Raw genomic sequence first — 27,194 nt, forward strand, 5'->3', positions numbered from 1 at the left:
ACTGGAGAATGTTCGATCGTAGCCGGCGGCTCCATTACAAGCACTAATCCATCTTGATCTGTGAAGTTGATGAATTGTCACTTTTAGGTTTTCTGCCCAGTTACCAAAAAAAACCATTTGGATCATTTGCGCTGTGGCACGCACACGATTTGAATGTGTTACCTCGAAGACAAACAAAATCTAAAGTACAAGAAAAACAGAAAAACCTACATTCAACCAGTGGGGTACCCTCACATGGCCCCTGACTCTCTAAGGAGGTACCTCCAGGTCCCCCCTCTATGCCAGGGCGCCCTGAATTTATGTCTATTGCCAGCTCCTCCACCGAGGTCAAGACAATTTCAGGGCCAGATCCAGTCTGCCGACAGTCGGCATTTTTTTAAATTTAAATGCAGGAGTGACAAATATGGTATGATAATTTAAATCCTGGACTGACAAACTATACCAATAAGATGGTGGGAAAATACCAGTTTGCATGTTTTTATACTTCATCTTTACTTGATCCGCTGACCGCTTGGTAGCCATCGGAGTACATATTTTTTAGAAGAAAAGGGTTATGTTGTAGTAACGTTAAGAATGCTTAACTGGGATATTAATAGATTCGTGGCTCCAATATTAAGGATCATGCTTTTGACATGTAACTAACGCATTTACGCGGTCAGCAATCCGCTGCCAGGCTTTGGTTCTCTGGGTTACAGAGGCTTTAGCGTTCCATTTTCTTGGAAAGGAACCTGGAGTTCCATTTCATTGAAATAAGCGGCCCGTTGCGCCATTTCGATCAGGGTTCCCATGATCCATACATCACGTCTCTGTAGGTTTGGCTTGGATGCGCACAACCATGAGTTAACCAAGCCTGTGTTGATTGAACGAATGCATAACCCGTGCGGTGGAACCAACAGCTCTGGTTTAGTTGGCACAGGGTCAATCAACCTAGAGTTCAGCGTTAACTCTTGTGTTCGTTAAACCTCCGTTCGTGGAATACCCCACAGGATGGTCTCACGAGGCTAGAAAGCCAGATGGCCGTTACAATGCAGAACAAGGTAACCTCATGTTGCCTTGGTAGCATTCAACTGATCATTTTGACATAAGTTAATATCAATATCCCCCCCAAAAAAAGGCTTCACATGAATAATTGGATTTTAGAATGAGTCAAAATAATTTGGTTTGTTATCCAGACTGGTCTTAGCCTTGTCCTACCAGACCATTTCATTTGCGCATAGAGTCTGGACCCACTCAATTGACTAATGTTAACTCACTTGAAGGCGGGTGTCTGTTGAAGTTTAAAACTATTGGATCTGCCCAGTGCCACTCTGGATCTGCCATAACCAATCGCTAACGTTTGGCTGGGAATCATGTTGCGCACAGGCTGTAAACAAACCAAACACCGTGCGTGAAGATGTTCGTCAACGAGGGCTGACTTGAACGTCATTTTTCTCAGCTACTCCCTCTGTTCGCTGATTGGATGCATAAAATCTGGACTGAGAAAACCCAGGAATCTACTGCAAACCCAAACGTAGTACTGAAGGGAAATGAAAATTGAGCGGAAGTACTTAGGTGGGCGGAGCCAGGCTAGACTGATCTACTACATAGCCAAGAAGTATGGAACGTAATCAAAAAAAATACTTCATTTGTCAGCTGGTCCTATGCTCATTGCTTGTTGAAGGATTGATCCTTGCAGCCTATTTATGAATTCAAAACATTAACACCACTTATTTATCTTTTTGTATCATTTCTATTTTAATTCAAAAGTTATCTCCAGGCCTACTTTAGGGTTAGGTAGGATTAGGTATTAGCTTTAGCTTGGCACAACCGGTTCTTCCCGTTCTCCACACCAGCTCAGGCAACCCAGGCAGAACTGTGCTAAGCAGTGATATATTAACAGGTGCAAACTAACTAAGCATCCATTGGTGATATGATAAAAAGTACATTAATCACCTCAAGAGAGTCAAAAAGCAGTCCAGGACTGAGTGAGTCTCACAGCTGGCCTGTCTCGAGCCCCCAGCTCTGTTGAGGCTCATTCATCTCTTCCACGGACCGCTTTTTGTCCAGATTCCTAAAATGCACAAATTATCTTTCTTAAGTAAAACCGAATCTGGGTGAGTGAAAACATAGGAGCAATGACATTTATTTGCTCGTTGATTCGCTGTTGCTATGGTTGAAACTTCAGTTCTAGTTTTCCCATACTGTAAGTCCTGTGATCTCACAATAGTGTCATAGTAGGTGGGGTGGGTGTAACCCCAGCTGTTTGTTATCCAGGATGTGATGTCCTGTCTGGTGCAGTGAGCGTACAGTAAGTCATCTATTTCCCTCTTTATTCTGTAGAACAGAGCAATGGGTGTATGAGTTGTTTACCTTAAGTAAATACCTCTTCTTTTTGCTTATATCTGTAAACACAACATTTGTTCCAATGTCCTAAACCGCTGTCCTGACACGGAACTGTATTCTAGTATTTTCCTCATGGAAATGGAAATTACTCATCCCATTTAACTAAGTCAGAATATTACCAAGAACCATGTGTTGCCAGACAAGATAAGAACTTTATTTCATCCCATACATTGGAACATACATACATACGATAATACAAAATTAAATAAAATGAAAAAAAACCACTGAATTTCAAGTGTTGACAAATCAGTGAGCATCCCATCGTGCATTACTAGTGGGAGCACTTCCAACCTTTCCAAACATGACTCTGGCTCAACCTAAACAACCACTTACTAACTCTAGCCTTCAGCCAACATCTTTCAACCAACCTGTGTAAATGCAAGGAAAGGAGTGTGCAAAGGAAGGTGTTTTATAGCGTTTACAGCCAAATCCTGCTGTTGAAGATGCAGGATTTAAATTCGTGGTTAAGATCACTGCACATCATATAATCTAATATAATCGTGAATCAGGATCAAAAGCCTTGAAACTAAGTGACTCACCTGAATTGTAGACCCCTAGTTTTAATACTTGATGGACTCTAAGCAGAAATGTACACTATGTCACACAAGCTGGCTTCCTGGCTCACTGCCAACAACATAACAGCTCATTCATGCAGGTCCATGGATATACTTAGAAACACTTCACTATTCACATTATATGGCTAGACAAGGACATCTGTTGTTACTTTAGGCATGTGCTAAGTCAATTCATTCTTTTGAAATGAATGGGCAACTCTTTTTGTGTACTGCATTGAGTTATTTTTAAATACACTCCATGAATCATACATTTTTATCACTGGCATGTATATTGGTGGCTGGCAATCACTTGCCAGCTTGAACAAACCCTAGTAATTGCAGGTGGAAATACTTATTTCCCATTGTATGTAATAACCATAGCCATAACCATAACACAACAGTATTGAAAAAATAAAATCAATAACTCCATTGCAACGTACATTTTCTTTATTCTGGCATACAGTATAGTATAATGCTCAGTGAAATCTCAAACCCTGTCCAAAGGTAATCACAGGTGGCAATTGGATTTTGTCTGTATTGAGATATTTGTCCAAGCTCTCCTTTTCAATCAAGTCCCACTCATTTTTTACTGTCTTGTTTAGCATCTAACCTCATAACCAGCAGTACTACGTAAACCAGAACTTCTGGGGCTGCCACGGCACAGAGCCTGGAAACCACAGACTGAAGGGGTGAGGATATAGCCTCATGAGACAACCTCTCCAGTTCACATTGGGCTTCTCTCTGGAGAACATTCTGGCCTCAAAAAAAACTACCGAAACGCGAGGACCACTCAGTGCTCAGAGGGAGCGAATGTCAGTTCATGCTTAAGAAGGGGTTGATGACTAAAAAAACGTTTGCACTGGCCAAGGAAAGTGTTATTAATTTTGTTTTTGATTGCTACAATGTCAAAAGATTAATAGAAATGTGATGACTTGAAACAGATGACTTTTCCCCAGGAAACCCCCAAATGTCTTCATGACTCGCTCAGGCGAAAAGTTGAAATGGTGTCACAGTAGTTTGAGTGTGTATTCACACAGAGCAGATCCAAAGTCAGTACTGAGAGGCAGGTCCGAGACTCAGGGTGTGTGTGTGTGGGGGTGGGTGGGCGGGCGGGCTGGACTTTCTTGACAGCAGGGTATTTGATCTCCTCTTTTCCCCCCAAACTCAGCACACTGCTTGCTGTGTCAAACCAAGTATCTCGTGAGCCATGGACTCCATTTTCTTCATAGGCTTGGGAAAATTACCTCCTCAGGGCCTGTAGGAGAAAATGGATGCTTTACACACGTGTTTTTGTGTAATAGAGCTGTGAAGGTAGGAGTCTAACACAATTGCACTCATTGAGACTATGCCACAGTGCTACAGAGTCCTCTTTGTAAACACAAATATGGTAAGACACGGAAAAGTACGGCAATACTTAATAATAACGTTCAGTCATAAGTCATTTATAAGCCTTTGGTTGATAATGTACTAAGGTTTAACGAAACATTTATTAGTCAGCCTTTAAATGATGAGATGATCATTAAACCTAATATACATTTGTAGGTGCTATGTTCATGGTCCCTTTTTTTTACCATCAGATGTGATGTTGACAAGCCAGGTCAAAATGTGCCCCCTAGGCATAGCACTAGTGTGAGGGTCCACCTGTCAAGGATGGATCGATCAGCCTACCGGCTGGTCCAGGATAGGCTGGAAGGCTTGAATGACTTCTAATATGGAAGCGAGAGATGAGTGGCAGAGAGGCGAGCACGGATGGGGCATCAATCCCTTGTCCGCTTTGGGTGTTTCTATTGGCCCAGAGAGCGTTTCTCCCCGACTGGGATCTCCTCCTCAGGCACCATGAATGGCAGTTCTTGGTAAACAGTTGAAAGAGCTCGGATATAGTGGCAAATTAGGGGGTCTCTCATCATTCACTTATCCTCTTTGAGAAAGGTGGTCTGCTTATGAGTGAAAAAAACCCTTGCAAAAACCTGAAAGGCTTACACCAAAGAATCTGACTGACATTTGAAGTATGCAAACTCATTAATGTTCATAATACAAAGGCTACTCCCATATGTGACCAATTTGGTCGCAGACTTGAGCTCTGTAATTTGACTTAAAATGTAATGGCATTTCATCTCGAGGTCATTTACCTTTACACCATTTGGCCTTGAAATTGGCATTCGATTGTTTTCCAAGTTGTGTATGTATGTTTCAATGTCATTAAAAAGTCCTAAATTGAACTGGTTGAAAGCTGCAGGTAACCTGAAGCACATTTTGTCTTACGACTCGATAGTACCACTGTTGGAACTATTGAATACTGCTTTTCTGCTTGAACCAGAATAATATTTTTTCTTTATAATTAGTTTACCAATTTTTCTAAACCTTTCTGACTGTTTTTAAAGATTTTTTTATGGGTCATGCATTCTAGTGGTTATATATTTATTGGACTTTATCTAACCCAAAGACAATTCAATGTGGATTTGATTCCAACATTTCCCCCTGCTGATCCAGTCAAAAACGATCTGTAAAATGTTGATTGTTACAAACTTTTTTTTCTATTTAATTATATGTATTTTTTTTACAAATTGCAATATTATACACCATCTAGATGTGCACAAAATTGTACGACTATAATATCAGGCCTGTCGCACCAGCTCTCAAGTTACTCATGTGCGCATGTGCCAAGCAGCCTGCAGCTCACACACAGCACGTGCGACCTTAAGGTTAAGAAATTAACCAAGGTTTTCTGATAAATGAGTGGGGTATCTCACTATGGGACACGCCCCTCGCGCTGTCCCCCAGAAGCAATTTTACACTACGCTAGTTGTGACTGGCCAACAGACGTGACGTCTGCCTGCAGAGGAGGGGCTCCCTCCTACTACATAAGTCCTGTCGTCACGTCATCTCTTCAGTCTATAGGCAAAACACCTTTTCCTCGCTCCGGGCAAGGAGGGTGGTCTGGTAAGATACCTCACTCATATTTCAGAAAACCTTGGTTAATTTCTTAACCTTAAGTTTTCTTTCAATTTCGCTCGGTATCTCACTATGGGATATAGTAACTCCTGTATTGCCAAAGAAGTACCAGTGCAAACCCATCAAATCTAGCGAAAGTGTGAGGCGTCGCCCAGCTGGCAGCCGCACATATCTCTTCCACTGAGACCCCCTGAAACAGTGCCCAGGATGCGGACATGCCGCGAGTCGAATGTGCGCGCAGGCCGATAGGGGGTTCCAAACCCACGCTACTATAAGCCATGGCTATAGCCCCCACGATCCAGTGTGATAAACGCTTTCGAGAGAGGCTTCTCCAGGTGTGACGTAGCACATGATACAAACAGCTGCTCCGATTTCCTGAATCCAGCCGTCCTATCAACATAGCCACGTAAAGCCCGCACCGGGCAGAACGCATTCAGCCGCTCCTGCTCCTGGGAGGAGAAAGGAGGAGAATGGAGAGCCAACAGCTCAATAGGGCAGTATGACAACGCAGAGTCGAATACCTTGGGAACAAACGCGGGATTCGGCTTTAATAGAACCTTTGAGTTCCCCCGCAAAAACTGCATACACGTTGGGCTAACCGACAGCGCATGGATGTCACTAGTGCATTTAGCCGAGGCCAACGCGAGCAACAAAGCCGTCTTAAACGAGATCGTCTTAAGCTCTACCTGTTTTAAGGGCTCAAACGGTGGGCGTGACAACGGTGGGCGTGCATCAAGCACCGTAGATAAATCCCACGGAGCAGCCAAGCTCCGCAACACCGGCCGAAGTCGGCGTGCACCTTTCATAAACCGGCAAACGATTGGGTGCTGACCTGCCGATTTGTCCCCAAAACCTATGTGATAAGCCGATATAGAGGCCAAGTACACTTTGACAGTGGAGAAAGCCCGGCCTTTATCGAGCAAGTCCTGTAGAAATGTCAGAATAACAGGCACGGGACTCTGGAAAGTTATTTCCCCAGCTTTCGCGCACCAATCCTCGAACGCACGCCATTTCCCGTCATATGCGTAACACGTAGAGGAAGCCCTGGCACCCTGGATAGTCGTAATGACATTCCATGGGAGTCCAGCCGTTGGTTCATCCTTTCACAGGCCAGGCCCATAGAGCCATGCGCTCCGGATGAGGATGGAAGATTTCCCCATGCGCTTGCGTCAGGAGGTCCCTGCGTAAAGGCAGAGGCCAAGGCTGGCTGCACAGCAACTGGACTATTTCCGCAAACCAATATTTCCCCGGCCAACGGGGGGCTATAAGGATCAGCGCATGACCCTTCTCTCGCACCCTGGCGAGAGTAGGAATGATCAGTTCTAATGGGGGGAAAAGCGTACAGGAGGATGAGCCGCCACTCGTATGCCAAAGCATCCAGCCCCATCGGGGCACTCCGACCGGTTAGGGAATAGAACCGAGGGCACTGAGTGTTCTCCTCTGATGCAAAGAGATCGACCTCTGCTCAACCGTATCTCTCCCATATCTGGTTCATGACCACGACGTGGAGTTTCCAGTCCTTGTAGCGAGGGTGGCCCCTGGACATTAAATCTGCTCCCCAGTTCCGCACGCCCGGCACGTGTGTTGCTCTCAGCGACAACAGGTGGGCATTGCCCCACATGGTCAGTCTGTGTGCCAACGTGTGCATTTGAGGGGAGTGCAGCCCCCCCTGACGGTTTATATACGCCACCACCGTGGTGTTGTCCGTCCTGACTAGAACATGTCGCCCCCTCAGAAAGGGAAGAAAATGTTTCAGCGCCCGTGACACCGCCTGAAGTTCCAGGCAGTTTATGTGAACGAACTGCATATGTGAGCTCCACGTGCCATTTACTGTTCTGCCCTCGTATACGGCTCCCCAGCCCGCCCGAGAGGCATCCGTCGAAAGGACCTTCCTCGCCAGGACAGTTCCCATGGTAACGCCTGTAGTCAGAAAGGACGCGCTTCCCCAAGGGCGCAGCGCCGAGACGCCATGGAGATCAAAACCCGGCGATGGCCATGGCACGTCGGGTTCAGTCTGAGTGATGCAACCCATCGCTGAACCGGCCTCATATGGAGGCGGCCAAGTGGGACTACCACCAGCGCCGACGCCATCAGACCCAATAGTCTGAGGCACGTTCTGAACTTCAACATCGTCCCCCTGCGAAAAAGTGCCAGACAAGCCTGAAAGGCTTCCACTTTCTCCGCGGGTCACTGAATCGAGGCACAAGCCTATGAACGTTATGCTTTGAGTAGGGACCAAAACACTCTTTTGCACGTTTATTGTGAAACCCAGGGACACTAGGTGCGATATGAGCACGCTGGTCTGCGCCTGAGCCTCCTGGGGCGACTGTGTGGCTAGAAGCCAGTCGTCTATGTATGTTGCTAAACGCATTGCCTTCAACCTGAGGGGCGCGATAGCAGCCGTCGTGCATTTCACAAACACCCGTGGACTTAACGAAAGGCCGAACGGGAGAACCAAATGCTCGTACGTTACGCCCTGGAAGGCGCACCTGAGATATTTCCTGTGAGGGGGATAAATGGGGATATGGAAATAAGCGTCCCTCAGATCTATCCGTCTGAACCAGCCTCCCGGGCGCACGAAGCGTATGAGGGCGGCGTGTGTCAGCATCCTGAAACTGTACTGTCTCATGTATCTGTTCAGAGAGCGTAAATCTAATATCGGCTGGAGGCCGCCCTCCCTTCTTCGGGACTAGAAAGTACCTAGAGTAAAAACCGCCTTGGTTTTTCTCTGGTGGCACTACCCGAATTGCCCTTCTGTTTTTTAGAGAGGTGATTTCCTCCTGTAAAACCTGAGCTTTCTCGCCACGGGCCTGCGACTGCAGTATTGAAACGGGGAGGAGTGGACGCAAATTGGAGCCTGTAGCCTGCGGTTACAGTTTTTATAACCCAATCCGACGCACCACATGCCAGCCACTGTTGAGCCAGGCCAGACAGCGGTCCCAGCGTCGCTGTTTTCCACTGTCGTGCCGGGCCGAACGGGCATAGTGGGCTGCGCACCGGCGCTCACGCCCACCAGGCACCGTCTTATTTCATTCTGTTCCTTTTTTATGTTTATCATTTTTTTCAATTTTTTTGTTTTCACAAGCAGCTGCGCCCTCGGCTCGGAGCCTGGATGCACGCTGGCAAACATTTTTAATGAACAATGATTTGGGGAAGGGGGACACGTGTGTGATGTTGGGCACTGGCGTGTGCTTATACACATGCATGTGTCTGCGAGACACAGCTGCGGCTCCACCAAGCGCTCTGCAGGTCCGACCCTTCTCTCCTTCGTGTCGTGAACTGTGAAGGCTGAACGGCCTTCTGCACGCCTTTTGCAGGGCTTGGAACACGCCCTCTGTAACCCTTCTTCGAACCAGGTTTGGAACAGAACATCTAGGGGGGACGGCGTCTGGCCGGGCCTGCCGCACCCCCCTGGTCGCAGCACCTTAGGTAGCGCGCCGTTTCTTCACGGCCCCCTGAGTAGCCGAAGGGGCCGCACGGCACCTGGCGCCACCCCGGGCGCGGGTGGCTTCCTCGCCCACGCGCCACTGTGCTCCGGCGGCTTGTTCTGGCCCCGGCCGGCCCCATGGGTTGGGTGGGGCTAACGCTTCTGGATGCGGTAAGCCGGCGGAGGAGCGCGGGGCTGGGTGAACACCTGGCTGGGTGCGTTGGCGGGGAAAGGCGCTCTTCAGGGAAGATACAGTCGCAGCGCCTCACCCTGCCTCTTTCTCTCCTCCCAGCGTTTCAGCATGACGTCATACGCTGGGCCATACAGGTCTTTCGGGTAGACACGTCGAGGAGATGTTTTTTTTCCCTCGGAGAGAGACTGGACAGGTTCAGCCACCTCGCCCTCTCCTGCGCGACCATCAGCGCCATGGCCCTTCCGGACGTCTCGACAGCGCTCCTGTGAAGGTGCAGGCACAGGTCCGTCACCACGCACAGTTCATCCCACAGGGCTGGGGTGGGTGACGATGACATGTCGACCTCCAGCTCAGCCTGGTAGGCCAGCAGCAGCGACGACGCGTTGAGTGCCCTCACCGTCGTGGCCATCGCCTTGTAGCCCTTCTCGGTCATCGACGACTGGAAGGAGTCGGCTCTGGACGGCAGTGTAGGGCCCGCCGAAGTCATGGCGGACTTCTGCGTGGGGTGGAGGTGCGACGCCAGCAGTGGTTCAACCGGAGGCAGGTGGGAGAACCCCTTTTCCTCCATACCGGCCCAATCCAACCCCGATCCACCCTGGGATCTTGGCTGAGAGAGGCTTGCTCCAAGACCGGGTCGCTTCATCCAGGCACTCGGGAAAGGCCGGAAGTAGCAAGCTGGTCGAGGTCCTCGCCTTTGGGGGTCGCTTGCCCTCGTAGCGAGATGTGGCGGTCTCCACCGGGGGCTCTGGCCACTCGAGGTTCAGCCGCGCAGCCGCCCTCTTGCAGTCCTCGTGGAGGTCCATGCTGACGGCCGGGTTCAGGGAGGCGGTGCACGCCCCGTCCACCACCATAGGCGACGCGGTGCTGGGGGAAAAAAAAATCATCATCTTCGTCCACGTCAGAGCCGAGGCTAATAGATTCCCCCCCAGACTCGGAGTAACCGCCCTCGGCTTCGTCAGGCTCTTCCAGCAGGCTAGCCTCGATAGCGTCGGGCTGAGTCAACTCCAGCGGCTGGGAAGCGTCGGTGAGGTCCACCTCCGATCCCCAGCTGGTGCCCAGTGGGGCGGGGAGCCCCCGGGAACCTCCCGCTAGCTCCGGTAGTGGTGGGTCTGCTACCCCCATTACCGGATCATCTGCGAAGAGCGTCGCCTGCTTATTCAGCCGGCGTATGCTAACAGTATGCTAAGCCGTCTACAACTTCTGTCCGAGAGGTGCTTCTAGGAGCGAGAAGAGGTTAAAGACTGAAGAGATGACGTTACGACGGGACTTGTGTAGTAGGAGGGAGCCCCTCCTCTGCAGGCAGACGTCACGTCTGTAGGCCAGTCACGACTAGCGTAGTGTAAAATTGCTTCTGGGGAACAGCGCGAGGGGCGTGTCCCATAATGAGATACCGAGCGAATATTGAAAGAAAACGCATACATTCACCGCATACACACACACGCACATGCGCATGGAAACATACACACGCACACACCGCACGTCAAGACAAAGGCAGCGACACATACATGGAAGCACACTCACGCACACACACACGCACGCGCACACACCGTACGTCAAGACAAAGGCAGCGACACAGTCGCCGAGCTAAGATGCTATATTTTTAAACATAACGGCTCCGCCATCGACACACTCGCAGGTATGAACACACACGCACGCCACACACCGCAGCGACACTCGCCCAGGTAAGACGTTCTGTTTTTAAACGTAACGGCTCCGCCATCGACGCACTTGCAGTTAAGAACACGCTGGCGCACACACCGCAGCGACACTCGCCCTTAAACATAATGGCTCCGCCATCGACACACTCGCAGGTAAGAACACACACGCACGCGCACACACCGCAGCGACACTCGCCCAGGTTAGCAATATGTTTTAAAACATAACTACTACGCCATCGACAAACGCGCCCCGTTAAGAACACACACCGCAGCGACACTCTCGCCCAGGCAAGACTTAATGTTTTTAACATAACGGCCCCGCCGTCGACAAACTCTCCCAGGTAACACCTTCTGTCTATAGACAGAAATTGCGATAAAAGAGGGAAGAGACAATTTCCTCCTTGAGCCTCCCGAAATGTCTTTAAACTTTGTTGCTAAAACTTAATATTACAGACCTCCTTGACCCTCCCTAAATGTCTTGCGATATTGATATCCCCCCCTCCCCCCTACGGACTGTTTTAGTTTTATTTTTCTGATGTTTTGTGTGTATGCTATGTGTGACTGTAGGCTACTGCTGCCTGTCTTGGCTAGGACACTGGAAGAGATGTTTAATCTCAATGATGATTATTATTTTCAACTAACCAATCATAGTTGCCTTGCATTTTAAAATGTCAATGCACTTTTCACCCCTGAATAACGATAAAAGCTATTTAATAATTGATTTGCATGCATATTATACTACACTTTCCATTGAACAATTACCCATGTTACCATAAATTGACTAATTTTATAATGTGATCAAATGCTGACACACTAGCTGCTTTCAGACACGCGTGTAAGTCCTGATATTCTCCTGATGGGCAGTATGTGTGAACAACATATCCTGACATTTGTACCCTGAAAATCTCCTGAATAATACTTCCCCTGAGGTAGTATTTTCTCTGTAGGAAATGTAAATGACCTTGTATGTGAATGAGGAGTAGAAAGTCGGTATTTCTCACATCACTTCAGTGGGCATGTTGATGACGCTTCTGCATGTCATTGAATGGCCTCCTAAATGATATTCAGCCTGTTGCATTTTGTTCGCTTTTGTTCGTAAAAAAATATTTAAATGTTGCCACTGCTGAGTCATTTGTGTTTTTTTTTATTTATAGGCAAAATGTTATTAAATTATGCGCTCAGAAATTGGTTACATTATTGACTTGGGTTTCCACATTATTGTTAAGGGTTTATATCAACTAGAGGTTGAGCGCGCGCAATGCACGCGCAAAAACTCTAGTAATAATAATAGACTACTAATAGAATAATAGAATAATTGTACAATGTAGTATCATTACAGCACTGGCTGAACCTCTTTGCTGATGATAATGATTACCCTTGGATTACAATTGGCTTTCTATTGGCCTTACCTATGAAAGTGCAAGCATGTTAGTATTGCAACCATTAGGAAAAGGGTAGGAAGATATACATGTTTGGGTATCTTAATGTTGAATGAAGTCCAAACAACGTGTTTAGGAGGAATCGATTGTGCTACAGAGTTTGGAGTTAGGATAAACCTGTAGTCAACCATATAAACCAAGTGATCATTCAACCGGCCTGTAGGGAAGGATGGTTCTTTCATGTTAAAACTGATACCTTCTGAATCCACTTCGGTAGGAAAGCAGATATTACCGATACTGATGTACTCAATTTGACACGTTCCCTCAAATACAACTTTCATATGACAATGATAAAAACCCTAATCCACACTTGCATATAGTCCTTAGCAAGTCAATAGGTTCTCACATCATACACTCTAGATGTAGCGCAGTCTTAAAACAAGGTTATGAATGTTATTCCATCATTTGAAAGTATTTTATCACCTTCAGATAAACAACAAACATAAAAGTTGTGAAATATTTGTATGGATATTCTTTTACAAAGCATATGTTAAATATATTTGTGTATTGTGTTGCACGCAATGTGAATGGCCTTCTGTAGGTAACCAATCCCTGGTACATTAATGGGACCATCTACAGGTGTTTGCTATGTCTACATCAACATTTAACAGACCTTTTCTATTTTTGTGGGCAGCTGCAGCACTCGTTGGACAAAACTCTACGATATCCGTTATTGTCATTCTACTGTTCTCCCTCAGCACCTGAACAAAACCTACAACACAGACGTTCCTCTGGTCCTTATGAACTCCTTCAACACGGATGAAGATACCAAGAAAATCCTGCAGAAATACACACACCACCGTGTCAAGATACACACGTTTAATCAGAGCAGGTGAGGTCGCCTGCCTTTCTTTGATTTACTGACTTTCTTTAAATGATTAACCAACCAAAACCACAAAACATGTAGACAACCGCTAATCTAGTACACAAACATTCACCAACACAATCAGAAACAATCACTTATTCAGAGACAGAAACTGAGACTCATCCAAGCATTCAGAATCTATCTGGTCAACAGCAGCAGAGGGCATCCCTAGGTTGCCATCAAAAGAGTGGACAAAAGGGGTCTGTTTTCAGCTTGTCTTTGAATATCTCAGCAGAGTCAGCTTCCTGATTACAGGTGGCAGACCATTCCAAAGATAAGGCGCTCGATAGGAGAAAGCTCTGTTTCCTGCTGATTTCTTCTTAGCTTGGTTTTGAAAGAAGGCCAGATCCCGAATGTGGTAGAGTCTAAATGGAGTAAACAATGTAAACATGGCCACCATTTATAAAATAATAAAAAGGTGTTTGTGTGTGTGTGTGTGTGTGTGTGTGTGTGTGTGTGTGTGTGTGTGTGTGTGTGTGTGTGTGTGTGTGTGTGTGTGTTTGCAGTAGTAACTTGGAAAAGTATGTATTGACCTTATTCCTTCCCATCTAGTTAATCGAAATAAGCTCACAAGATTATGACGCTTATACCTTTGGACCCCTTGGATTCTCAGCTTTACATGACATTTCGTATTATGTCGATGGATATTGTTGTTAGCATTTAGCGTCTTTCAGGAGTAAACTGCATATGTAGCAATCACCTAGCCTCTAGCCGTATAAACGGGGTTTCCTGCACACAAACGCCTGATATATGACAATAATATTTTGAATCTATTAATCATTTTAATCGAATCGCCCCTGCCTGCTTCACAATGGCTGGCTATGGGAATTCACAAATCTGTCCTTAAAGATGAACTAAACTGAAATAATCAAGATAACGTTAGTTATGACCATTATAAAAAATATGACGCTATAAAAAATATTTAATAAATCAATATATAGCTTTTTTTAGCAACAAAAGAAATTACGTCTTTTAGTATTAGAGCGCTGTTGACGTCACTGGCATGGTAGGACTAGGTCGTTTGAGCCTGAGGGACATGCCTGTAGTGTCCGACTGCCACCCGGTGGAGAGGGATACATTTCAGGCTCCAGCTACACCTTCGGATCGTGTGGGTGTGATGTGCGTGTGGGTGCTGCCGGAGCATGGACACTGCCTTTGAATCGATCTGCTGCCGAGAGGTCCCGGTCAACCTTAACCATCTAATGGTGGAATTAGGTTGCATAACCATGCATAGGGCATTTTGGATGCTATGTGGCGAGAGAGGGGTTTTGGAAGTGGCCATGCTCTCTCTAAGGGACGTCCGAGAGGAGACACTGGAGCGCCCCATAAATAGCAACCAAGTAACAAGGCGAAAACGATCTTTGCCCTCCGTTTTCCTTTGATGCGTCTCTTGAATATCTCTGTAAAGACGGACTCATTGCGGAAACGCAGCGAGCTGTACAAACGCTGTAGTACCTACATATTCAAGGCGCTGGTTCTCCACGAAAAAAGGTGGCGCACAGGCTTGATGCGCGCCACTTCTTTTTGCATCCAGCCTGAGCCCTGTATAAAAACATTCAAGTCGATAGTAGTTGTTTAACCTTTTAGATTGAGTAGAAATACTTTTTAATGTAGTTCGTAATTAAATTGACCAAGGGGCTGTATTTAAAGCTACAAAAATAATACAAAAAAAAAAACTAACTTTCAACGCAACTCTGGTGGATGTTGTTGGATATTGCACAGATACATCTTACTATGAAACTACTTCTTTGAGTTAAACTCCCTCTGCATCAGTAATCGGCTAGTCGGCGAACATCAGGGTGAGTAGAAAGGGGCATTTGTTGAACTTCTGTTTACAGACCCGCCATGGTTTAATTAGCAGCATGGAAATAGATCTGTGATATCGTCGGAGTAATAGTTTATACACTTTATGATCCGAGTGCTAGCTTGTGGAGATTGACGTGACTGGGGCTATCGGAGGGATAGTCAGTTTTAAGGCTGCCAGCCATGTATTAAGGGCTGATTTCCTATTCAAAGGTAGCCTGTGGAAATGTATGATTTCCCCAGTGCCTTGGCTCTATATAATTCAACACTGCAGCCAGGTGCAATGCAATAAGTTGATCCTCCTGTAGACCTGGTTGTTGGCTTTTCCGTAGCCATTTCAGCGAGCCTCAGAGCCTGACTCATTACCTGCTATGGCTGCTAGAGCCACAGAGTAGGAGTAGGTTACCATGCCAGTGACGTAGCTGATTGTTGAAATCCAACATGAGGGCGACCTGTAACACTTTCACCATACAATTGAATCCCTTTTAGCATGTTCAGCCATTTTTTGTTATTGTACCAATGAGAAGGCAGACAATACATCTGTTATATCAACTAAACTTCATATTTCAGTTCAGTTCATACATCACTTAAAAACACCCCTAAACTTTCGTTTTCAGAAATTTGAAACTCATTGAGTGGTTAGTGATGTTCTTTGATGTTCCTCATCAAGTATTGTAGCGAAATACAGTTTCTGTCGTGTTTTATTTGGCATTTTGTAAATCAGAATTTTGTAAATGAAACGGAGACCGGACCGGAACCGGAGAGTGGGGTGGTTGTAGTCTACAAAATGCAGGTTTACAAAATTGCAAATAATACATGACAAACTGTATTTCGCTACGATACTTGATAACACTTCGACTCAATGAGTTTCACATTTCTGAAAACAAACGTTTAGGGGTGTTTTAAGGACAGGTTTGTGAATGCCCATAGCCAGCCGTTGTGAAACAGGCAGGGGAGATTCGAAATTAGCCAAATACTGAAGACGGGACCAATATTCAAAATTTCGTTGTCAACCACTCTATTTCATCCTAGACAAACCAGAAAGGGGGCTCATTGTTCAAAATACCAGAATTGTCCTTTAAGCTCTGCAACGTCCGAAAATGTTAGCTTTTGCTATGGGCACCTTTGACCAGAGCGTGTGACGTCATAACGCTAGTCTAGCCTCAAAATACGTAAATGAGACTAACTGAAAATAGGTGCTATCTACACAAACAATGTGTGATATGAAAAACTCCAAGGAGTCCAACGGTACAAGCCTCATCATTTTGTGAGCTTATTTCGATCAACAAGATGTGAAGGAATAAGGTCAATGCATACTTTTCCAAGTTACTACTGCACACAGACTCGCTGCATTTTCTGCAGGAAATGCATTTTTCTAGTTTATTATTATTATTCGGTGTCTTCCAAGATTATAACCTGTGTGTACAAATGTGACTGACGGGTCGGAAATTAGACTTGTTGTCGCAATCTAAATTGGCGCAAATGGAGGCAGCAGTGCGGCCAATCAGAACAGATATCATCAGAGACATCTCTTTCTAATGGCTTATGGAGGCCCAAGGAGCTTCTCTAACAGATTACACTCAAATAATAGCTCTCATCTACAGTTATTTTTATAAGTACAATATCTAAGTATAGTCTACTAAATCATAAAATAACCATGATATTGAATCAGAGATTCTCTCACAATAAAGCTACAGCCAGTTTGTTCTCTTCGAGGTTTGTTTTTGGTGAGGCCTTTGTGTTTAGATGTACGATTCCGAGGACCCCGACTTGCCAGATATTAAACAAATTGGCACTAAAAAAGAACGTGCTGACTTGTCCTCTTTGAAAAAAGCTTGATAACTAGAGCCGGGCAAGATGGAGACTGCGTATAGTCCAGAAGGATTTCAAGATGGATGCCACATGAGCTTCATAGTTTGCTAACAATAAATACATTGCAAATGTTTACAATAGCTGATCAATTTAAAGTGCAAGGCTAGTCTTGGCTTGTCATTTTCAAAAGAGAATAATCACTCATCACAATGTATTGGTCTTTTAGTGTCCTCAGCCCGTGAGCTTTGAGTCTGGGGAGGAGGAGCAGGCAGACAAAACTCTCTCCAATAATGTCAAATTGGACTGCAGTACCCATTTTGAACGCTCTGTCAATGTAACAATGTTTTCTTATCCTTTCATCTTCCCACTATCGTTATGTCTTAGGTGCTCGGATCCTCTCTTCCCCCCTCATTTATCTTTTGTTCCCCCTCCTCTGTTAGGTACCCGCGTGTAAATAAAGAGTCCTTCCTCCCTGTCGCCACGGAGCTGGGCCTTACGGGGCAGAGTGCTGAGGTGTGGTACCCCCCTGGTCATGGGGACATCTACGCCAGCTTCTACAACTCTGGCCTGCTGGACCAGCTCATTGCTCAGGGTAAGGAGTACATCTTCGTGTCCAACATCGACAACCTGGGTGCCACGGTCGACCTGCATATCCTGCAACAGCTGGTCAGCCAGCCCAACGGCAAGCGCTGCGAGTTCATCATGGAGGTGACGGACAAGACCCGCGCCGATGTCAAGGTGCGCTCGTGTTCCACCGCTCGTTTGGTGGCTGGTTCTTTTTACGGTTTTACCAGTGTGCACATTTCTACCTTTCTAATATGATTTACAGTGGTAGACTGACTGTTACAACGGTACACTGCTGGACTGACTGTTGCTACGGTACGCTGGTAGACTGTTGCTACGGTACGCTGGTAGACTGTTGCTACGGTACGCTGGTAGACTGTTGCTACGGTACGCTGGTAGACTGTTGCTATGTTACGCTGGTAGACTGTTGCTACGGTACGCTGGTAGACTTGTTTTTACAACGGTCGCTGGTAGACTGACTGTTGCTATGGTACGCTGTTAGACTGTTGCTATGGTAGACTGTTGCTACGGTACACTGGTAGGCTGACTGTTGCTACAGTACACTGATAGACTGACTGTTACTACGGTACGCTGGTAGACTGACGGTTACTACAGTACACTGGTAGACTGACTGTTGCTACGGTACACTGTAGGGTTGTGCATTTCTGGCAAAAACACTATTCGATATTCGAAAATCTGTCAATGAAGAACCCTACATACGCACGCACTCACGCGCACACAAACCTCGTATACACGCACACACAATGACACAGGGGGAGGCTTTTATGATTTGTATGAAATCAATCTGTTTATTTCAACAACTGCGCCATCAAAATTCAACTTCAAAATTATTTCAACATGAACTTAGGCAGATAGGCCTACATGCACCGAAAACAGATCGCTATTTATTTTACTGAACACAACCTGCATGACGGTGAACTAGACACGTCTTTAGCATATGGAAACCATGGCCAAAAAAATAACTTCACATGTTGTGTCTTTCTACAATTTATTTGTTACCAGCATTCGTAGTGTTGATCAGCAGAGAAATAATCTGCCAAAGACGTTGATGTCGCTTAGCAGCCGAGGACGCTGGGGTTGATAAGTTGCCGGACTATTTCCGGAGTGATGCGATAGAAAAAAAGAAACTTGTGTAGTTGTGAAGGCCCATGGAAGTGAACGGAGCATTCAACAGCATTGAGAAGAGCCGTGTCATAAATAACGATTGTCGCATTCATTATTCGATATTCTAAGTGACTCCGACTATTCGACGATCGTTGCCCATCCCTAGTACACTGATGGACTGGATTGCAACAGTCGCTGGTGGACTGACTGTTGCTACGGTACGCTGGTAGACTGGCCGTTGCTACAGTACGCTGGTAGGCTGACTGTTACTACGGCACGCTGGTAGACTGACTGTTACTATGGTAGACTGACTGTTACTATGGTAGACTGCCGGTTACTAAGGTACGCTGGTAGGCTGACTGTTGCTACGGTACACTGGTAGGCTGATTGTTACTAAGGTACGCTGGTAGGTTGATTGTTACTACGGTACATTGGTAGACTGAATGCAGTTTGGATATTGTTTTTTCTTTTCTGATATTCAACTGATATTCACAATCTGAATTAAAGTGGTGTGACGCGGAGAACTAAAGACTATAGAGACGTTTTTTCATTATTTCTACACAGTAGGCGAATTATAAAGCAGTCTATCCAGACCCCAACTAAAATGCTATTCTACTCGATACGTCAAATTTCATAAATCCTCATTGGAGAGATATTAAAATGGCAGTTGAGGAAAGTATACACGAGCAACCAGCTCTAGGGTGGGTGTCGCGCTCATGACTGTATAGGAAACAAATCATAACAAGCAGGATCCAGACAAAGAGATCAATATAATGGGTAAAGCTTTGTGTCTCTTTTCTGAGGAGCACTGTTTTGTTCTACCATGACGGAGGGCCCTTTCCAGCTATAGTGCCCTTGGGCACGTGGCCCGATTGCCCTTATAGTAGATCCAGGCGTGGTTGTTGGGCAATGGAATCTGCAATTATAATGGGATGGTTCGGCGACTAATCATCAAACAGGTTTGAAAATGTCACCCAACCCTAGAAGAGCTATTAATCAAACTATAGCTATGTAGAGAGAGGTGCTACCGGTCTGCTTGGCAGTTTTACCCTGCTAGACACGTAGGATTCACACCGGGATCACCACTTTAGTTCCCCTTGTACCTTGTCATTTTGAGCAATCAGTTGAATATCCAATAGCTCTAACTTGAAATGAGACTTTCAAACTCTTCCAATACTCGCCAGCAGAGCTGTGCTGAAATTTTGATGTTGAAACATACTTGGCAGGCATTGTTGTACCTGGCAGGTGATCATTGTTGTACCTCGCAGGCGGCCATTGATGTACCTGGCAGGAGGCCATTGTTGTACCTGGCAGGCAGTCAAGACTTGAACGCAGGGGGAAGTCCGCCTACCCGGCCAGCCTCTAGACTTCGGCAAACTAATGTTGCATTTCAGATGCATCGTACACCACCCGCCCAAGCTGCTCTTACGCGCATTGTTGGCATCGCTACACGACGAGTCAGGGAAGAACATTGGCTAGTCATTGTTATTGTTAGCTACATTAGCCTCTCTAGCAAACCAGCTCGAAAAGAAACAACAAAACGTTACATTGTATTGCACGCACAGCAAAATATAAAAAGCTGACCAGATTAAAGGAGCATGAAATCAAGTGTGTACGAGCATTTTAAATAGAAATTAAAATTGCCAACTTGGTACAAATCAAAGAAAATACATCTTGACTACATCAATTAAGGGCGCAGCCATCTTTGTTTGTTGAGTTGTAAGGTTATCCTCGCTCTCCTCGGAGAACTCTCAGGAGCCTGAGTGGGACAGATGATATTACGACCGAAAGGGGCAGGGTCTCTGTAAAATGTTGCGAGACAGCTGGGAGATTTCCCACTTTGCAACTCGTCGGGTGGTGTACGATGCATCTAGATTGCCTCATAAGCTTTTTTTTTGTCTCCCATAAACAATGCATGACTGGGCAACGGCAGGCTTTAATTAGACAATTTAAAGGTACTGGAGTGTCACCACGTGGTACGAGAGAAAATATCCATATTTGTTTTTTCATTTTAAAATACTATTTCTAGACTTCTGTACTCTCACCCTTTCAGTTTATCAAATATGATAAATAATGAAAGGCCCTCCAATGATCTGTTCAAGCTTTGAAAGGGCTCCATCAGCAAAAGGTTTCCTAGGCTCAGACTAATCCTGTTGAATCCTAATGAATCAATGCTCCTCGTTGCACATAACGAAAGATACTGATATCTGCACTGGTATGCAGGGTGGGACACTGATCGAGTATGAAGGTAAACTCCGTCTGCTGGAGATCGCCCAGGTCCCCAAAGCCCATGTGGACGAGTTCAAGTCTGTGTCCAAGTTTAAAATCTTCAACACCAACAACCTGTGGATCAGCCTGGGCGCCATTAAGAGGCTGCAGGAGCAGAACGCCATGGACATGGAGATCATTGTCAACCCAAAGGTACAAACACACACACACACACGTGTCATGAAGGTCCCTCTTTCCACTAGCAGGTGGCGTACAGAGGTTATGCCCCCTTAAAGGTCCCAAGGCACCTTCACTTTATGAGGTTTTCTAACATTAATGAGTTCCCCTAGCCTGACTATGGTCCCCCACTACCTAGAAATGGCGTTGGGTGTAAAACGAGCACTAGGTTTCCAGCTCAGACGTGCCAATTTTGAATTCCCCCCCCCCCCCCCCCCGTGTGTGTGTGTGTGTGTGTGTGTGTGTGTGTGTGTGTGTGTGAATACACACTGTAACGCAAGTGTTGTACACTTCTTTATTATTTGGATAACAACAATCCCTTTTTCCTCGATGTCGTGGTTCAGTCTACGTCAGATTGATGTGGAAGTAGAGGGTTATCTCAGCCATGATTGAAAGGAATTGGGGGGGGGGGGGGGGGGGGAAAGAAACTTTGGCTTTGTCTCCCTGAAGTACATGAAACGCGACATGGAAGAGAAAGGGATTGTTGCCCACGATTGTCTCCCACCGGAGCCCCGCTGCCCGCCGCGAGGCACCATCGCCGCGAGGCACAAACGCTGCGATGAACCACCGCCACGGCGCTGCATGCTGCCGAGGCGATGGTGCCTCAGTAGCGGGCAGCGGGGCTCCAGCACGAGACGATCACGTTCAAATATTGCAGGCAACAATCCCTTTCTCCTCCATGTCACGGTTCAGTATACTTCAGATTGATGTGGAGCAGGGTTGCCGCGGTGTGGACATTTTCACACCGAGTAATACGCTCGTGTCAACACCGGTATTACCGGTATAAACGGTATTAACCTTTAAACTATAGGTCAACCGCCATCTTCTCCGTCAACTCTCCTCTCACACTCTGTGACAGCGGCTGGCAGCGCGCCAATTCTCGGCGTCTTATAACGTTCTATATATATAATAGGATAATATAATTGTATATATCATAATATCACGGCCAAAGCTCTGTGCGCCTCCGGATGGCCGTAGCGCGGGGAGCTCACGTAGGGATTGGGCTCCGCGGGGTTTGTTTACCGGCGTTGCTATGGTTACCGGTCTTGTAAGGAAGCACGTCAATTCTCGGCGCTACAATTCCCCCGCACAGAGCAGAACTGTGGCCTATTCTACACATTTTAATTTTCTTAATTATAATTATATTATTCATTTTTACTGAATTTCTTTTTTATTACTAAAAGAAAATCGGTGTTGCCGGTGTGCAACACCGAGTAAACGGTGTTGGCCTCAACACCGGTAACACCGGTAATACCATATACCGCGGCAACCCTAATGTGGAGGTGGAAGAACCAGAGACGTTTGAGAACCCGCCGCAGTCGTTTCAGATTCATAATATCGTCTGGAGGCGCACATAGCTTTTGGCCGTGAAAATATATATTATATGATGTAGATATCTATGTTAAGTGGTAGGCATAAGTTTAGGCACCCATTCTAAAGTTGACTAAAAAGAGGAATAAAAAAATCATCTTTTGGAAATAGATCTTAATGCCTTAATTAAACAAATTAAGGACACCAATTAGCTTTGTGTATGAATAATGTATTGTAAATAAATACATTTTCTCCATTTAAATAAAGGGTGCATAAGTATAGACACCCCTAGATACTATGCATCCTGGTGAAGTCACCTAGGCCTTTGGAATTAAAATAGCCCCACATCACAACATACACTTCACCATACCTAGAGATTGGCATGGTTCTTTTCAGTTAGCTTAATAGCTGTTATTTAGCCTAATGATTTATCAATGCGAATAGGCTAACTGAAATAAAACCAGGCCAATCTATAGGTATGGTGAAGGGAAGGCTAAGGCTAAGGGAACTTAATCAGGAGGCATAGTATCCTGGATCCATGAAATAACTGGCATTTAAAAACAAAAATCTGCCTGCCTCTTTTGGATTTCACATAGGGGTGTCTATACTTATGCACCCTGTATTTTAATGGAGACCATTTAATTATTTACAATACATTATTCATTCACAAAGCTAATTGGTGTCCTTAATTTGTTTAATTAAGGCATTAAGATCAATTTCCAAAAGATTTTTGTTATTCTTCTTTTTAGTCAACTTTACCATGGGTGCCTGAACTTACGCCTACCACTGTATGATATGATATTATTTAGATATAGAGCTCCAGGAATCCCGACGGAGCACCGGGAGTGTTCTAGAATATTTACAGAACAAGGCCAAAAGCTGTGTGCGCCTCGCCATTGCGATACATCCACTGTAAGTACTAGCGCATGGTACCGTGGCCGCAAGTTTCTCAGAGCCACACCCCCACCCTCCACCCTGACCCGCCTCTAAAAAAAGGTATGTTTGTGGAAAACTCCTTGTGGGACTGGCTCATAGTGGCTGTAATTCTGAACCAAGGATGAATATCTTGAACGTCTTCAAGTACTGTATTAGGGGCCCACTAACACCTATATAAAGCCATAAAGTAGCTTGCCATGGGACCTTTAAAGGTTCAATCCTAAAATGGCCGCTGGTTGTGAGTCACTTTCCTTAATGGCAGTCATTTGTGTGTTTTTAATAGAATACCATCAGTGTGTGCAGATAAAGGAACAGAGAGATGAATACAAAGGGTTCATGTTGTGAAGATCTTATGGCTTTTGGATGTATTCCTGAATACAACATATAGCACCTGTAACTGTAAATGACCCTGTTGCCCGGTGTGCTCTCCTCACTGCAGACGCTGGAGGGCGGGCAGAACGTGATCCAGCTGGAGACCGCCGTAGGGGCGGCCATCAAGTGCTTTGACAACGCCATGGGCATCAACGTGCCTCGGAGCCGCTTCCTGCCCGTCAAGACCACGTCCGACCTGCTGCTGGTCATGTCCAACCTGTACAGCCTGGACGCCGGCTCTCTGACCATGAGCAGCAGGAGGGAGTTCCCCACCACCCCCCACGTCAAGCTTGGCAGCTCCTTCAACAACGTAAGCCCTTGAGGTTCACCCTCCCTGCCACAGTGTAGATCACTGTGTTCCCCGCGCCACTGTCCTACCATTATCCCCCCATGGTTCATAGTAACCACAGTAACGTCAATAACTGGAACTAGATGGCAAAACAGGCATGCAAGTACTTTTTGATTACCACAGTACACTGTGTGTGTGTGTGTGTGTGTGTGTGTGTGTGTGTGTGTGTGTGTGTGTGTGTGTGTGTGTGTGTGTGTGTGTGTGTGTGTGTGTGTGTGTTTAGGTTCAAGAGTATCTGACCCGTTTCGAGAGCATCCCTGACATGCTGGAGCTGGACCACCTGACGGTTTCTGGAGACGTGACCTTTGGAAAGCACGTCTCGCTCAAGGTAAGTCCCATAGAGCAACCTAAGCCCATGCACAATACAGGACAGGAAGTCAGTCCACAAGGTATATCTAGAGAAGCTTCTTGGGGCCCCTAAAGCACACATAATCAAGTGTTTTTTGAGTAGAGAAAACGCTATACTTCAATTCAAAGCACCAGTTATTTATTTAGCCTTGCATTGCAGCTCTTGCATTACAACAAAGAGCAGAGATTGTCTCCAAACAACCACCTACACCCACTGCTGTTAATTCTTCAACACTCAAATAAAGCAGCTCTCAAAAGTCCATATGTATGGCTAGTGGAGGGTCTGCTATGGGGCGCTTCATTCAAGATTGAGGAAGGGTGGAGCTTTGCAGACCCTTTCAGTCACTTTTAAGTCACTTTTATTTGTTAAATATTAGTAAAGTCCTCAGACAGACATAAAGGTGACCAATGGTACTGATTTATGGGGACAAAATATCACTATCGAGATAAGAGATTTCCGCCAATAGCTCTTCACACGCTTGTATTTGATTGGTTGAATGAAACTATATCCACTAAACCAAGTCCCTCTCTACAGGGGACGGTGATCATTATCGCCAACCATGGAGATCGGATCGACATTCCCGCTGGTTCCCAGCTGGAAAATAAAATAGTATCCGGCAACCTCCGTATTCTTGACCACTGAGGGTCCCATCGCCCCCCTACCCCACCACACTGGACCAACCACCTACCCCACCACATTGGACCACCCCCCTACCCCAATACTGGACCACCCCCTACCCCACCACAATGGACCACTGAGGTTCCATCTGAGGGTCCATTCCAACATCCCCCTGAGGGTCAACTCCCCGCTACTTCCTCACACGGACCACATCATGGATCATAGAAGATAGTGATACAATTAGATATCAACCACAACATGGAGATCCATTCTTATCAGGACATGGTCACAGCTCAGTGGGCGAGGGCGGGATGCACAAGCTGATCCGAGGCCTTCAAGAGTGCTGAAGAACTCTTGTCATCCGGTAGGTTGAAGCTTTTTAGGTCGAGAGATGGTGTCCTAGCATCATCTGTAATCAGCTTTGCTCGTTTAATGTCAAGCTTCCAGATCCAACCTCAAGGAGATGTGTGAAATGCTGCTGGTAGTACGTAGATGCTGCTGGTAGATGGGGAGAATTACTACAGTAAAACTCCATGTTTAAAACAAATAGGAAATCTGTGTTGGGATACGCAGAGGAGGAGTATAACTTCACATTACTTTACATTTTAACTTTCACATGAATCTTTTTTGGCACTTTTCATTTGAATTCAGCTTTAACCTCTATAAATTGTGTATAGCCAATGCTAACCTTATTTTGGAATCTGAATAGGAGCAAAACCAATGTAGTGATTAACTATTTCTGTACAATCCAATTCAATGTAGTGCCTATGAATCCCTGTCTTATACATCGCTGGGTCTCACGTGGGATTTGACGCAGAGACCTGTTAGATTTGCATCGTTAATATATTCATTGAAGATGAATCGCTCTGAAACTAAAGTGAAATGTTTAGTCTCTCTCTAAATTGTGATCTCTGGTTTTATCATACTTTTCACGAGTAGGCTATTTTCAATCAGGTCTATGCATCATGACAAATAGTCCTCATGATGTTACTTGTGTAGAAGAGTTTTAACAGCATGTGGAATCCAATGTGTTTAATATAACTAATTACTATGAAAAATTTCTGCATTGCTGTGCTCTATGCCCTCCAGAGTAGACTTACTCACCATTGTGATACTTTGAAGTCGTTAATATAAACATCTGCTTGTCTTGTTTTGACGTTTTTACATTAATATGGTATGCTATTTGGAAAAATGTTATCCAGGTGGGATTAATGTAGATGACCATTTATTTCAATTTGTTTTGTAGAAAATGAAAAAAAACCTTGTTCATTCCTTCATTCCTTTCTTTCTTACCCTTCCGGCTAGTCCCATTCAGCTATCAGGGAAAATAATCAGTATTTTATCACCAATTGTCATTTAACACGCCCAACAGACAAACATACAAAATGTCATGTTGACCTCTTCTGTATGAGCAGATACTGCGTGTTTGATCTGATGAGAATGTTAACAGAGAGAGTTCCTTGAAAGCATTGTGTTCTGAGACGTGAAATCAACCCAGTTCTGAATAAAGTGCAATATAAAGTATTAACCACCTCCCTCCTCCAGGATTTATCTTTCATTGCTATGGTGACCGCAATATCAACAAGTGTGTGGGTGTGGATGGGTGTGTGGGTGTGGATGGGTTTGTGAGTGTGTCTGTGTGCGTGTGTTGGGAACATCCAGGCTGTCACTGGCCAGTCACCACCAGCTATATTGTTTACCAGTGGCTAGCTTGCTGTTCTGCTTAACAAGCCACCCCCATAGCAGATTTTCTGCACCTTATATCATGATGCTGGTGACTGTTCTATGTCATGATTGTGTGGATAGCCTCGCATCACTTAACCGTCTGTAGAATTATGTGTCCATCTTCAGATCCATGTACCCTACGATGAGTCCAGTGATCTCCAGGGCCAAGCTTGGCTCTATGGACCACCCCTCCCCCCCCCCCCAGTGGTTATCTGCTCAGGTAACCTTCACCTAGGAAGCTTTGGAAGAGGAGCAGGATACATATATGCAAGGAATGTGTAGTTATTTTAGATGATCCAACGACCCTCACTAGCC

The 27,194-nt window shown here is 45.6% G+C and overlaps 1 protein-coding gene across 5 annotated transcripts in view; it reads left to right on the plus strand.

Moving 5' to 3' along the window:
- Nucleotides 1–26,687, plus strand: part of ugp2b (UDP-glucose pyrophosphorylase 2b) — a 36,486-nt gene extending 9,799 nt beyond the window's left edge. For all 5 annotated transcript variants that reach the window (XM_030379021.1, XM_030379022.1, XM_030379023.1 and 2 more), the window contains exons 5-10: nucleotides 13,304–13,437; nucleotides 17,526–17,823; nucleotides 20,998–21,195; nucleotides 23,906–24,148; nucleotides 24,411–24,515; nucleotides 25,071–26,687. In XM_030379021.1, coding sequence (XP_030234881.1) covers nucleotides 13,304–13,437; nucleotides 17,526–17,823; nucleotides 20,998–21,195; nucleotides 23,906–24,148; nucleotides 24,411–24,515; nucleotides 25,071–25,178 — 1,086 coding nt within the window. In that variant the 3' untranslated portion in view covers nucleotides 25,179–26,687. The remainder of the gene's footprint in view (nucleotides 1–13,303; nucleotides 13,438–17,525; nucleotides 17,824–20,997; nucleotides 21,196–23,905; nucleotides 24,149–24,410; nucleotides 24,516–25,070) is intronic.
- The last annotated feature ends 507 nt before the right edge of the window (nucleotides 26,688–27,194 follow it).

This window comes from Gadus morhua, chromosome 15 (assembly GCF_902167405.1).
Source record: "Gadus morhua chromosome 15, gadMor3.0, whole genome shotgun sequence".
In the NCBI taxonomy this organism is placed as follows: Eukaryota; Metazoa; Chordata; class Actinopteri; order Gadiformes; family Gadidae; genus Gadus; species Gadus morhua.